Source organism: Hyla sarda, chromosome 1 (assembly GCF_029499605.1).
Source record: "Hyla sarda isolate aHylSar1 chromosome 1, aHylSar1.hap1, whole genome shotgun sequence".
In the NCBI taxonomy this organism is placed as follows: domain Eukaryota; kingdom Metazoa; phylum Chordata; class Amphibia; order Anura; family Hylidae; genus Hyla; species Hyla sarda.
This window is the reverse complement of record NC_079189.1, coordinates 614,549,786-614,565,470: the sequence shown is the minus strand read 5'-3', so window position 1 is coordinate 614,565,470 and position 15,685 is coordinate 614,549,786. Positions and strand designations below refer to the sequence as shown.

General features: G+C 44.5%; 1 protein-coding gene across 2 annotated transcripts in view; it reads right to left on the bottom strand.

Annotated features, from left to right (window-relative positions):
• Positions 1–243: 243 nt before the first annotated feature.
• Positions 244–15,685, bottom strand: part of LOC130298204 (oocyte zinc finger protein XlCOF7.1-like) — a 177,118-nt gene continuing 161,676 nt past the window's right edge. For both annotated transcript variants that reach the window (XM_056551122.1, XM_056551126.1), the window contains exon 6: positions 244–1,102. In XM_056551122.1, the coding sequence (XP_056407097.1) occupies positions 501–1,102 (602 nt within the window). In that variant the 3' untranslated portion in view covers positions 244–500. The remainder of the gene's footprint in view (positions 1,103–15,685) is intronic.

Sequence of the window (15,685 nt, the reverse complement as noted above, 5' to 3'; positions counted from 1 at the left end):
CCCTTAATCGCCACAAATTGCCGATCTGAATTGACCGGCAATTTGCGGCAATCTCCGACATGGTGGGGGGAGATTGGGGATTCCCACGGGCGTACAGGTACGCCCTCCGTCCTTAAGTGCCAGGACGCGAGAGCGTACCTGTACTCCCGCCATCCCCAACAGGTTAAAGTCTCCATAATCTAAATGAGAAGGGGGCGGGGACAACACTGACGCGTTACATTCCCTATATACAACGTCAGGGACAATATTACATTTATTATAAGTCCAGTGTGCGGAGATGAATATAAGAATAATAAATAATATAAGAAAGAAAACTTTTATTAACAATTGGTAACAAGTTTGGAGATGCAGTATATGATATATGTATAAATGTCAGATATCCTATGTACATGGTTAATATATAGATGTGTTATCTGCATCATTTATTGCTCTGAATTGTCTTCTCTCCTGTGTGAGTTCTTTGATGTACAGCAAGATGTGATTTATTAGTAAAACATTTCTCACATGCTGCACATGTAAATAGCTACTCCCGCCATGTGAGTTCTTTGATGTAGAACAAGATTTATTTTCCCAGGAAAACATTTCCCACATACTGAACATGAATGTTTCTCCGCTGCATGAGTTATTTGATGTCGAGTAAAATCTGATGCCCAAGTAAAACATTTTCCACATTCTGAACATGAATATGGCTTCTCCCCTGTGTGAATTCTTTGATGTTTAACAAGACTTGATTTCGCAGTAAAACATTTCCCACATTCTGAACATAAAAATGGCTTCTCCCCTGTGTGAATTCTTTGATGTTCAACAAGATACCATTTCTTAGTAAAACATTTCCCACATTCTGAGCATGAATATGGTTTATTTCCTGTGTGATCTCTTTGATGTCCAACACCCCTTCTGTGACTTTTATTTTGCTGAACCTCCTGTGATGACTGAGAAGACAGGACCTGTATATAAGGATGAGATGACAGATCTTGGCTGTGAAGGGCTGAGGGTGTATCTGGGATAATGGAATGTTCTTCATATGTATCTTGTGTGATATCATCATCTGCTTTATAATCTGAAGATATAAGATTCTCCTCTGATCTCCTGCTACAAGAATCTGCAGAGAATAACACAGATTTTATTTTTGAGTATTAACTCCTTAGCAACCTAGAAAATTTAAGCTTTTGCGTTTAAATTTTTTCTCCTCTCCTTAGAGCCGTTTGAGAGCTTTTTTTTTTTTTTTTGGCGGGACCGATCTTTCTTTGTTATGACGTCTTTCATTCAGTGTGTGGTAAAATTCTTTTTCAGGTCAATGCGATCACAATGATATCTAATTTGCATAGTTTTCTTTATGCTTTACTGCTTTTTCATAACAATAACAAAAAGTTTTAAAATTTTACAAAAAAATAATGATAATAATATTATTGGTGAGGGGGTTTAGTCATTGGATGGCTCATACAAATTAATGCAGCACATAAGTACTGCACTGACCTATTAGATCCGTCCATAGACAGGTTGTATCAATAGCAGAGTCCCGGCAGTGACTAAGGCTTTGGGCCGACATAATAATGGATCGAATCCTCGTGATCCCTTCATAAAAAGACAATCCGGAACATTGCTCCACCAATGACGCTCACTAAGGCCGTTTAAATGCTGCTGTCAGCCTTGACAGCAGCATCTAAGTGGTTAATAGCCAGCATCAGAGATTGCTCCGTGTCAGCTATTAGCAGCGGCCCTCAGTTACTGAATGCAGCCAAGAGCCACCAGGTATAGAGGGGGCTCGAATCCCGAGACCTTCCCATACACCCTTAACTTACGTCCGTGGCCGGCTCCCGCGTCATATCGGGTTGGTCCCGGCATGTAACTGAAGCCAGGACTCAGGGCTAATAGCACGCGGCAGCGATCGCGGTGCCACACGCTATTAACCCTTTAGACGCGGCATTCAAAGTTGAACGCCGCATCTAAAATGAATGTAAAAGCTTCCCGGCTGCTCAGTGGGGCTGATCGGGACCACTGCAGTGAAAATGCAGTGTTGCGATCAGCTAGGACGCGAGCGGAGGGTCACTCACATTCCTCCGGCACGTTCGATCGGCGATTGATTGCTCAAAGCCTCAGATTCATGCTTGAGCAATCGACCGCCGATAACACTGATCAATGCAAAGCTATGGCTTTGCAGTGAACAGTGCTGGCAATCAGTGTATGCAGTGTTATAGCCCCCTATGGGATAACAATGATCAGTATAAGAGATCAGTATGTGCAGTGTATAGTCCCTTATGGGATAACAATGATCAGTATAAGAGATCAGTGTGTGCAGTGTTATAGTCCCCTATGGGATAACAATGATCAGTATAAGAGATCAGTGTGTGCAGTGTTATAGTTCCCTATGGGATAACATTGATCAGTATAAGAGATCAGTGTGTGCAGTGTTATAGTCCCCTATGGGAGCTATAACACTGCAAAAAAAAAAAGTGTAAAAAAATTGTTAATAAATGTGATTTAACCCTTTCCCTAATAAAAGTCCAAATCACCCCCCTTTTCCCATTTAAAAACACAAACAAACATATAAATTAAAATAAATAAAAACATATGCGGTATCGCTGCGTGCGTAAATGTCGGAACCATAAAAAAAATCATTAATTAAACCGGACGGTCAATGGCGTACGCGCAAAAAAAAAAAGCCAAAATAGTGTATTTTTGGTCACTTTTTATATCATGAAAAAATGTATAAAAGGCGATGAAAAAGTCCGATCAATATAAAAATGGTACCGCTAAAAACTTCAGATCACGGCGCAAAAAATGAGCCCTCATACCGCCCCATACGCAGAAAAATAAAAAAGTTATAGGGGTCAGAAGATGAGAATTTTTAACATATAAATTTTCTTGCATGTAGTTATGATTTTTTTCTGAAGTGCGACAAAATCAAACCTATATAAGTAGGGGATCATTTTAACCGTATGGACCTACAGAATAAAGATAAGTGTAATTTTTACCGGAAAATGTACTGCGTAGAAACGGAAGCCCCCAAAAGTTACAAAATGGCGTTTTTTTTCTTTAATTTCGTCGCGCAATGATTTTGTTTTCCGTTTCGCCGTCGATTTTTGGGTAAAATGACTGATGTCACTGCAAAGTAGAATTGGCGACGCAAAAAATAAGCCATAATATGGATTTTTAGGTGCAAAATTTAAAGGGTTATGATTTTTAAAAGGTGAGGAGGAAAAAATGAAAGTGCAAAAAACGGAAAAACCCTGCGTCCTTAACCCCTTAAGGACCATGGACGTAGGCGTACGTCTAAGCATCCTGGTAGTTAAGGACCAAGGACGTACGCGTACGTCCGTGGGAATTTTGGTCCCTGCCATGCGCCGGGCAGGGACCGGAGTGACTGCTGACATCGATCAGCAGTCACCCCGCACAAATGCCCAGGGGGGTCATCAGACCCCCCCATGTCGGCGATTGGCGCAAATCGCAAGTGAATTCACACTTGCGATTTGCGTGATTCCGGGTCATTACGGGTCTATGGTGACCCGGACTATAAGGGGGATCGCGGTTGTCTAAGACACCCACAATCCCCCTGAAGAGATAGGAGTGAGGTGGCAGAGGTGCCACCCCTCCTATTCCTGCTATTGGTGGTCTAGACGCCACCACCAATAGCAGATCAGGGGCGGGGGGGTTAACTTTCGTTTTCCCTGTCCTGCCCACCCACAATAAGCGGGGCAGAACGGGGAAATGACGGGGACCGGCGCCGGAGTCCACTTACCGATCTGCGGAGGCTGCGGGCGACAATCAGTGTCGGAGATTGGCGATGACTTGCAGCAGGCTCCCTGGATCCGACGGAAGCCGGTAAGTTGCCTAGCAACATCTGGAGGGCTGCAGTCCGAGACCACTATATAGTGGTCTCTATACTGTAGCACTCCAGATGTTGCAAAACTACAACTCCCAGCATGCCCAGACAGCTGTTTGGGCATGCTGGGAGTTGTAGCTTTGCAACAGCTGGAGGGCTACAGTTTGAGACCACTATATGGTAGTCTCTGAACTATAGCCCTCCAGATCTTGCAAAACTACAACTCCTAGCATGCCCACACAACTCTTTACTGTCTGGGCATGCTGAGATTTGCAGTTTTGCAGCATCTTGAGGGCCACAGTTTGCAGTGGTCTCTATACTGTAGCTCTCCAGATGTTGCAAAACTGCAAATCCCAGCATGCTGGGAGTTGTATTTGCGATCCCTCCAGCTGTTGCATAAATATATCTCCCAGCATGCCCTTCGGTGATCAGTACATGCTGGGAGTTGTAGTTTTGCAACAGCTGGAGGCACACTGGTTGGAAAATATTGAGTTAGACAACAGAACCTAACTGAAGGTTTTCCAACCAGTGTGCCTCCAGCTGTTGCAAAAGTACAACTCCCAGCATGCACGGTCTGTCAGTACATGCTGGGAGTTGTAGTTTTGAAACAGCTGGAGGTTTGCCGTACAGGGTACATTCAGGGTACAGCTGGAGGTTTGCTGGACGTACAGGGTACATTCACACGGGCAGGCTTACAGTAAGTTTTCTGCTTCAAGTATTAGCTGCGGCAAATTTTTCGCCGCAGTGCAAACTCCTAGCAGGTAACTCACCGTAACCCGCCAGTGTGAATGTACCCTAAAAACAATACACTACACTTACACATAATAAAGGCTAAAACACTACATATACACCCCCTTACACTGTCCCCCCCTCCCCATAAAATTAAAAATGTATTGTACGGCAGTGTCTCAAAAACGGAGCCTCCAGCTGTTGCAAAACAACAACTCCCAGCATTTCTGGACAGCCACTGACTGTCCAGGCATGCTGGAAGTTTAGCAACAGCTGGAGGCACCCTGATTGGGAATCACTGGCGTAGAATACCCCTATGTCCACCCCTATGCAATCCCTAATTTAGTCCTCAAATGCGCATGTCGCTCTCTCACTTCGGAGCCCTGTCGTATTTCAAGGAAACAGTTTATGGCCGTATCTCCGTATTCGGGAGAAATTACACTACAAATTTTGGGGGGCTTTTTCTCTTTTTACCCCTTATGAAAAGGAAAAGTTGGGGTCTACACCAGCCTGTTAGTGTAAAAAAAAAAATGTTTACACTAACATGCTGGTGTTGCCCTTTACTTTTTATTTTCACAAGAGGTCAAAGGAGAAAAAGACCCCCAAAATTTGTAACGCAATTTCTCCTGAGTACGGAAATACCCCAGATGTGGGCGTAAAATGATCTGCGGACGCACATCAAGGCTCAGGAGTGAGAGCGCATTATGTACATTTGAGGTCTAAATTGGTGATTTGCACAGGGGTGGCTAATTTTACAGCGGTTCTGACATAAACGTAAAAAAATAAATACCGACATGTGACCCCATTTTGGAAACTACACCCCTCACGGAATGTAACAAGGGGTATAGTGAGCCTTAGCACCCCACAGGTGTTTGACAAATTTTCGTTAAATTTGGATGGGAAAATGAAAAAAATTATTTTTTTTCACTAAAATGCTGGTGTTACCCTAAATTTTTAATTTTCACAAGGGAAAATAGGAAAAAAGCCCCCCAAAATTTGTAACCCAATTTCTTCTGAGTAAGAAAATACCCCATATGTGGATGTAAAATGCTCTGCGGGCGAACTACAATGCTCAGAAGAGAAGGAGCGCCATTGGGATTTTGAAGAGAAAATGTGTCCGGAATTGAAGGCCACGTGTGTTTACAAAGCCCCCATAGTGCCAGAACAATGGACCCCCCCAACATGTGACCCCATTTTGGAAACTACACCCCTCACGTAATGTAATAAGGGGTACAGTGAGCATTTACCCCCCACAGGTGTCTGACAGATTTTTGGAACAGTGGTCCGTGAAAATTAAAAATGTAATTTTTCATTTGCTCAGCCCACTATTCCAAAGATCTGTCAAATGCCAGTGGGGTGTAAATGCTCAATGCACCCCTTATTAAATTCTGTGAGGGGTATAGTTTCCAAAATGGGGTCACATGTGGGGGGGTCCACTGTTCTGGCACCACGGGGGGCTTTTTAAACGCACATGGCCCCTGACTTCCATTCCAAACAAATTCACTCTTCAAAAGCTCAATGGCGCTCCTCCTCTTCTGAGCATTGTAGTTCGACAGCAGGGCACTTAAGACGTCCACACATGGGGTATTTCCATACAAATTTTGGGGGTAATTTTCTCCTATTACCCCTTGTAAAAATGTAAAATTTGGGGAAAAAACTGCATTTTAGTGAAAAAAAATATTTTTTTTTCATTTACACATCCAACATTAACAAAAAGTCGTGAAATACCTATGAGGTGTTAAAGAGTACCTGTCATCAACAAAAACCTTTAATATGTTGTTCATAATCATTAATGAAGAGATATTGTAATATATCTTCATTAAAAAATATTAATATTTATACCAGTTTTTTCATTTTATACTTTTGGCCACTAGGGGTCGCTCTTCTATGCTTTTCATAGTAAGTGCACAGCTTTTAGGACTAATGCTGAAAGGGCTCTGGTCCTTCCACCGGAAGTTCAGTGCTCTCAGCTCAGGACTCGCTCCCAGCCTGGAGCAGCACTGTTAGCTACAAGCCTGCACATGCCTCTCATATAACAGAGGCCAGTCACCTCCCCCTCCCCCCTGCTCTGTGTTCTCCCTGCCTCTCACCACACATTATCTTATACATTGTATTATCTCACTGCACTCCCTGCTCAGTGCCCCCCCCCCCCACCCACATTCATCTTAATCACTGCCTCTGTAATTGCTCCCTCAGCCCCTGGTTCTCAGCATTGACTGTTGGCAGCTGTTGGCTGTCTGGGCATGCTGGGAGTTGTAGTTTTGCAACAGCTGGAGGTGCCCTGGTTGGGAAACACTGCTGCAGAGGGAGAGCAGCATACAGGAAGACTGGCAGAAGCAGAGTCCCAGCCAGGCTTCATGTGACATCATGCCTGCCAGGACCCGCCTCCTTCCACCCCTCAGAAAGACAGTGCTCCTGAGCTAATGAAGAGGGATAAAAAAAGGTATTTCCACAGCGTTTTAAACCTCAATAAACACAGGGATAGGCATAGTAAGGGACAGATGGGAAGGGGGATCAGGGAAAGTTTAGATGATGACAGATACTCTTTAAGGCTCACTGTACCCCTTGTTACGTTCCTTGAGGGGTGTAGTTTCCAAAATAGTATGCCATGTGGGTATTTTTGCTGTTCTGGCTTCCTAAATGCGACATGCCCCCAAAAAAACAAACATTTCAGCAAAATTTGCTTTCCAAAAGCCAAATGTGACTCCTTCTCTTCTACGCATTGTAGTTCGCCCGCAGAGCATTTTACGTCCTAACATTTTACGTCCTGGGGTATTTCCATACTCAGAAGAGATGGGGTTACAAATTTTGGGGGGAATTGTCTCCCATTACCCTTTATAAAAATGGTAAATTTGGGGGGGGGGGGGGAACTGCACTTTAGTGAAATTTTTTTTTTTCCTTTACACATCCGACTTTAACGAAAAGTCGTCAAACACCTGTGAGGTATTAAGGCTCACTCGACCCCTTGTTACGTGCCTTGAGGGGTGTAGTTTCCAAAATGGTATGCCATGTGGGGGGTTTTCTGCTGTTCTGGCACCATAGGGGTTTCCTAAATGTGACATGCCCCCCAAAAACCATTTCGGAAAAACTCACTCTCCAAAATTCCACTGTCGCTCCTTCCCTTCTGAGCCCTCTACTGCGCCCGCCAAACACTTGACATACACATATGAGGTATTTCCTTACTCGAGAGAAATTGGGTTACAAATTTTGAGAGGATTTTTCTCCTTTTACCCCTTGTAAAAATTCAAAAACTGGGTCTACAAGAACATGCGAGTGTAAAAAATGAAGTTTTAGAATTTTCTCCTTCACTTTGCTGCTATTCCTGTGATTAGTTGCGGGTGACGCATGCGCAAGAGCATAGCTAGCGTCACCTAGCAACGCTGGACGCTCCGCTCGGTGTTGTTTATGCGCCCCCGGAAGTGACGTCGGCGCAATTCTATGACGTCGCTATCCGGATGTGGTGTGCATCTAGAGAGCGTGGAAGCGTCCATTAAGGTTAGTGCTATAAAACGTTTCCTGTTAGATGGCAATAACGAGTGGGACACAGATGTCGCAGCTGCGCACTCTGCCACTGCAGTAAACAGCACCTTAGGACGAACCGCCATTGCGGTCACAGTCCCGGGCCGCCATTGTGGTCACGTAAGTTATACCCAGAAGCAGGGCTCTGCTCTGGGGAATTGGCATGCTGTTAACACCTGAGACCCCTTTTTTTTGCATTTATGGGCTATGTGTGATATGTTTACATTTGACAGCATGTATGTAATGGTCTTTGTATATTAGTGCATTTTACATCACTGGTGCACTTTATTCGCCTTGGTATTCTTGGTATATGTTCATTTATTTGATTTAAGCCTAAACGCTATTTTGTGTGTACTGGTTTATACTATGCCCCTATGCTCCTGAAGAACCCAATGACTTGGGGGAAACGCGTTGGGCTGATAGTTTTTTGTTTTCTAGTATAGGGATTGACAAAGGGGTAGACCAGGGCAGGGGTCGTCCTTATTAGGACGAGTGCCTCGACGGATCCCTGAGCGAGAAGGGGTAGTCTTCACTACATATCCCCGGTCAGGGTGTAACAGGGCCACAGCCCCACCCATTTTCTCCTCCCCTTCGCCATGATATGACATTATCTCTACCCCTGGCACTCCCTGACTACTTTGTCTACTAGACCATAGGTCACTTCTCATGCTGGCTGACACCTACGCCTCTGAGTCTTTGTTTTGTGAGACATTGTTCTGTTGTTAATTGTTAGTGGGGAATTATACGGTTTTAGTAGCACTAATAAATGTTATGTTTTAAGTTGTGGTACCCCTTCTGTGAATTCTATGATTTTTGCAGGGTATTCCTAAGCCTATTTCTGTGAATCCATTTTCTGCATTGAGTATTGCTGGTTTTCTGGCAGCAGGTGTGAATACAGAGACTTGGGTGGCTGAGGTTTTCTCAGATAAAGCGTACATTCAGAAACAATATACTCCTTCTTTCAAATCCGCGTTTAAAGAACTGACTCAGTCGTATAAGGAACATATCTTTTCTTGGTGGGAGATACAAAGCCTTGAAAATTATTTAAAAAATCTAATTGTACCCAGGGGTTTGCGCATCAATCTAACACCAGCTGCCAGAATAAGGAGCTCTGGATTGATGTCCAAATGGGAGAAAGAGGCCACACAAAGCTCCCTTAGGCTGATGCGCTTACTTCTTGATGAGGAGAAGTTAAATCACTCAACTCTTGAGGCAAAACTCAAATCTCAGATTGAGATTACTCAGGGTTTTTCCACAGATTAAGGAGACTCAGCTCAAAAACACTATTGAACGCTTCCAGTACCACCTAAAAGAAAGGAAACATAGACAGTTTGTCCGAGATCTGCAGGACTTTAAAGATAACAAAATTTATGGTGTTCTCCCGAAGTTTGGTACTAGAGCCTCAGAAGTGGAATATTCCTCTACAGAGACGGACGTCTCTGATTCAGATAAAGACTCACAAGGGAAAAGACGTGGTAGAGGTAAAAATAAAACAAGACACGGAGGTAGAGGTAATAATAGAGGGAACAGGGATGGCTATTCTGCTACGAATGACAACTCTTTTTTAGAATGACCGAATCAGTACACAGTGTACCCTCTCCGCAATCGGAATCTTTAACTCCGGCTACCTCTCAAATGATCAATTTATCTTCCCACACTCTTACGTCTGACGAGATGTGTATCCTCAGTAGGGGTCTTAGTTTTGTTCCCACCAATAAGTTTAATCATTTTAACTGGGTTAAGGATCTACACTTATTCACGCGCAAATTAGAATGGCATAAGTACCATGCAAATGTTGAAAGAAGGAGGGCCGCAGAACTGGGCTTATCGAGAGATGTACTACAAGGTGCAGACACTCTGGTGCATTTGATGACGGAAAGTGAAACACCCAGTGGTCATGGTCTATTCACGGCCCTGAGAAACAAGAGCACCAAAATGCCCCCAACTGGGGACTTGTCTTGCATTGATGTGTTCTTAGGACTTGTGATTAAAGAGCTGGAGACGATTCGTTGTCAGGATCACTCCAATTTCTCACACAGTGAAATGGTGGCACTACAATCTCTGGAGCGTGACCAGTCCCTGACCATTAAACCCTCCGACAAGGGGGGCAATACTGTGGTCATGGACTGGTCGCAATCCCGGGATATGTGCCATACGCTATTGGCTGATGTCAGCAGCTATGAAATTCTTGAGAGAAACCCCACCGAAATATACCTCTCTGAAATTTGGTGAATGAGGCCAAACTCCTAAATCTGTTGAGTGATGATGAAGCTGATGACAGTTTTTTGTTTTCTAGTATAGGGATTGAAAAGGGGTAGACCGGGGCAGGGGTCGTCCTTATTAGGACGAGTGCCCCGACTGATCCCTGAGCGAGAAGGGGTAATCTTCACTACATCTCCCGTGTCAGGGTGTAACAGGGCCACAGCCCCAACCATTTTCTCCTCCCCCCCTCCCCATGATATGACATTATCTCTACCCCTGGCACTCCCTGACTACTTTGTCTACTAGACCATAGGTCACTTCTCATGCTGGCTGACACCTACGCCTCTGAGTCTTTGTTTTGTGAGACATTGTTCTGTTGTTAATTGTTTGTGGGGAATTATAAGGTTTTAGTAGCACTATTAAATGTTATGTTTTAAGTTGTGGTACCCCTTCTGTGAATTCTATTCCTGTGAAATACCTAAAGGGTTAACACTCTTACAGAATGTCATTTTGAATACTTTGAGGGGTGTAGTTTTTATAAAGTGGTCATTTGTGGGGTATTTCTAATAAGAAGACCCCTCAAGTCAACTTCAAACCTGAACTGGTCCATGAAAAATTCCGATTTTGAAAATTTTGTGAAAAATTGGAAAATTGCTGCTGAACTTTGAAGCCCTCTGATGTCTTCCAAAAGTAAAAACATGGCAATTTTATGATGTAAACATAAAGTAGACATATTGTATTTGTGAATCAATATATACTTTATTTGGAATGTCTATTTTCCTTACAAGCAGGGAACTTCAAAGTTAGAAAAATGCTAAATTTTTAAATTTTTTCATCAAATTTTGGAATTTTTCACCAAGAAATTATGCAAGTATTGACAAAATTTTACCAGTAACATAAAGTAGAATATGTCACGAAAAAACATTCTCGGAATCAGAATGAAAGGTAAAAGCATCCCAAAGTTATTAATGCTTAAAGTGACAGTAAAAAACGCTCTGGTCCTACAGTGAAAAATGGCCTGGTCCTTAAGGGGTTAAGAGGTTAAAGGGGTTCGCCGCTGCCCAGCGTTCTGAGCATTTTGTTCCAAATGTTTGGAGCGGGCGCCGAGGGTTGTAACGTAATGACCACATACCTTGTGACGTCACACCACACCCCCCTCAATGCAAGTTAATGGAAGGGGGCGTAGGGGACTATAACATGTAATCTTTAGATTGCATACACTGATCAATGCTTCTCCATAGGAGAACATTTCAGTGTTATCGGTGCTCCATTGCTTCAGCCTGGCATAGCTGACTTCAACGTTGGAGCACCAATCGGACGTCAGGGAGGAAGGTGAGAGACCTCCCGCCATCCTCTCAGCTGATTGGGATGCAATTCACCACGGCAGCTGTGATCAGCCCACTGAGCTAGCCGGGAACAGGATTCACCGCTTTCAGACGCAGTGATCAACTTCTAAAGAGTTAATGCCAGACACCAGCCCGATTGGCAATGTCTAGCATTAGCCATGCGTCCAGGTTGCTGATAGCTTCATACAGCGGGGGCCCACAGTGGACGTAGATATACGTCCATTTGCTGCAAGGCATTCAATTTCAGAATCTTGTATGTGATGATGTTATCCTCTAGTTCAGAGTAAGTCATTAAAAAACAAACAAAAAACAAACGACTATGTAAATTGGGTATAGTAGTAATTGTGCTGACGCAAAGAATCAGAGTGGATGTCAGTCAGGCCATAGTCATACATCGTAATTACAATCAGGAACAACAGAAACGCGCTTTGAGATCCGACTGCCTCTGCCCTTACGTGGTCGTCTCTGTTGCACCTAAATAGCCAGGACCCAGCAGGGAATGGGGCTGGCTGATTACAGGTAGCCAGGGAAATAAGAAGCTAATCATTAATATTAGCTGAGGTTTTGCTGTAAATGTGTTATGACCTTGTTTTATTTTCGTTGTATTCCCGCCGCTCTGCCCACCCAAGATCTGTCCCTGGCAGGACCTCAGGTGCACGTGTTTCCTGACTAGGTTTGGCATGATCCGAGCAAAGGGCCCAAATTGCCACAATAAAGACACATCTCCTCCCTCCTACTATAATCCCTCTCTAGTGCGGGAAGGGGGGTGGTCCTGAGCTGCATTGGTTCGATCCCTTCAGACGTTTTGCAACCAGGAGGCTTGGGAGGTGAGGGAGGCATGGGAGTGTCAATTAGAATGGTGAAAGACGGTATCTCTTCGAGATCTCTGACTACAATCTCATCTTTTATAATATCAGAGAGTCCACGAGAGAACGTGGCCACCAGCGCTTCCTTATCCCAGCACACTTCTACTAGAATACAGAATTCAATTGAAAATATCTGTTTAAAGGACACTACAAGCTCTCAGTAGTCGTAGATAATACGATTATCAGTCTCCAAAGAGGATTCACCCTGGATAGAGAGTTATCAGTAAGGAGGGAGATCAGGAATCCTACCTTACGTCTATCATTAGGACAGGACTGCGGGACCATTTCCAGAAAAATGCCCACTTGGTTCAGGTAGCCTCTACATTCATTAGGATCGCCCCCATAATGCTGGGGAAGTGGGTTTACTGGATCTGCCCCACAGGAGGCAATGGCTTCTATGGCAGCAGAAATAGTTGCCGGAGCAGGAGCGTAGGTAGCTGCCGGTTGAGGCACAGGAGGCTCTAGGTGAGACGTACGATTCTAAAGAGTCTGCATTACAAGTGCCAATTGCTCAATCCTCTGATCTTGCAGATCCATTATAGTGAAAATGTTTGGTGCTAGTGGATTGTCTGCATCATCCGGATTCATGGCTCTTGTGTAATGTCAGGAACTAGAGATGAGCGAACTTTTCAAAAATTCAAATCGGCCGATTCGCCGAATTTTCCCGAAAAGTTCTTTTGATCCAAATTTGTTCGTGGCGAATTGATATTAAAAAAGACTATTTCTAGCCTACATACAGCCTCTATAGGGGTATAGAACACTTTGCTGTGTCCTAAAACGCATATGGAGTGTGCTGTGGTAGTGAAATAATACTGTTATTCAGAATAGCATGCAGATTACCGGAATCGCTCTTAGAATCACTGCCGCACAGCAGCACAATGACAGAGCCTAGTGGTGGCATCAGTGTCAGGAGACCATATAGTGGCTGAATGGCATAGCGTGGACATAGCGTGGCAAGAGGAGACCATTTAGTGGCTGAATGGCACAGCGTGGAGTTGTTGGCAGCATGAGGACACCATATAGTGGCTGAATGACACAGCGTGGACATGTTGGCAGTAAGAGGAGACCATATAGTGGCTGAATAGCACAGCGTGGAGTTTGCTGATGCACTAGTACACTACACACCAGGGCTTCACAATCCCCCCCAAAAAAACAACACAATATATGACATTTTTGACAAAGATTTCTCATAGGTAGTACCCGCTACCCAAAAATGAGAAATTTCCAGACCCAGGCCCCACCTCTGCGGCATCAGGAACCCATATATTGCCTGAAGGACACAGCCTGGAGTTGGCTGATGCACCAGTACACACCCGGGCTTCACAATCCCCTCAAAAAACAACATTTTAGAAATGTTTTTAAGAAATACCTTTGTGTAAGAACAAGCGCATATCCAACAGTTCACAAGACTCTATAATGCAGGCTGGTGGACCACCCAAAGACATTCTTCTTAAAAATAATAAACCACACAATGTTACATAGTTAGTACGGTCGAAAAAAGACATATGTCCATCAAGTTCAAACAGGGAATTAAGGGGTAGGGGTGTGGCGCGATATTGGGGAAGGGATGGGATTTTATATTTCTTCATAAGCATTAATGTTATTTTGTTCCAGGAATGTATCTAATCCTGTTTTAAAGCTGTAAATTTTTCCTGCTGTGACCAGTTCCTGAGGTAGACTGTTCCATAAGTTCACAGTTCTCATGGTAAAGAAGGCGTGTCGCCCCTTGAGACTAAACTTTTTCTTCTCCAGACGGAGGGAGTGCCCCCTCGTCCTTTGGGGGGGTTTAACCTGGAACAGTTTTTCTCCATATTTTTTGTTTGAAATTTTTTTACAAAAACTAATTCAATATGTGTGTAAGCCCATCTGTCTCCAAAAGATCAGATCACCAAAGGACTTTTTTCGCCCAAAATGATGAAGCAGAGTTAATCCCTGTCCGTATTTTTTTAAAAATTTTTATTAAAAAATCACACGCAACAAGAGTTCCGTTGTGTAACGATTAGCATTCTGTAAAATTCTATTTTATTACCGATAAAATTATCAGTAAATAAAAAAATAAAAAAAACACTACCCAAGAGTGTTTAATTTAGGGATCTACCGATTATGGGCCGATAATCACGATTTTGGGCATTATCGGTATCGGCAATTACCTTGCCGATAAGCCGATAATGCTCCGCCCCCCGACCCGCCCCCACCACACTGTGACCGCCACCCCCCCCGACCCACCGCACCGCGTATTAAACTTATCCGTAATGGGGGTGGTCCGGGCCATCCATCTTTCCTGTAGTGTCCGGGGGCGTTCCGGGTGAAGAGTGAACCGGTCCGGGCTGTCCTTCTTCTCCGGCGGTCATCTTCTCCACTCCGGGCAGGCTCCGGCCTAGTACCCTGCATAGACGCCGCTACGCCGTGACGTCAGGTGGGTCGCTGCGAACGGGCGTCACTGCGCAGTGGCGTCTATGCAGCGTACTAGGCCGGAGCCTGCCCGGAGTGGAGAAGATGACCGCCGGAGAAGAAGGACAGCCCGGACCGGTTCACTCTTCACCCGGAACGCCCCCGGACACTACAGGAAGGGAGGATGGATGGCCCGGACCACCCTGACAGGTAGGGGGAGAGAAGCGGGTGGCGGCGGCCTATGGCCCCGCAAAAGCCACTGCAGATCATTGATTTAAAGCGCCCGCTTTAAATCACTGATCTGCAGCGGTGTCGCAGGGGGTTAAATAGCCGATAACTTATACCGGAATATCGGTATAAGTTATCGGCTATCGGCACTAACCTGCACCGATTATCGGTATCGGCCCTAAAAAAACGATATCGGTCGATCCGTAGTTTAATTACCCCATACATTACACCAGGAGCAGTCAGGAGTAGGCCTCAGCAAGAGGCTTTAATAACCCCCTACCTTTGCACGATCAATTGCAAGATCGAGCAATACCAGGTGTGTTATGCCCTCAGATTTCCGGGGCCGCACTCCATTGAACGGATTAGCGTGTTTCTATCTTTCAAGGACAGGTGCGTGTTGCACGCTGAAACCAGTTTGTGATAGGGATCTGGGATTGCAATTATTTAACCTTAAAACGAGGAATTACCAGTAAGTGAGGGTCATAAGCTGGCGTTGATTAAGTCCCTGCCCTTTGTACACACCGCCCGTCGCTATAAGCGATTGGATTAGTTAGTGAGTTGGCTAGTGAGGTCCTCGGATC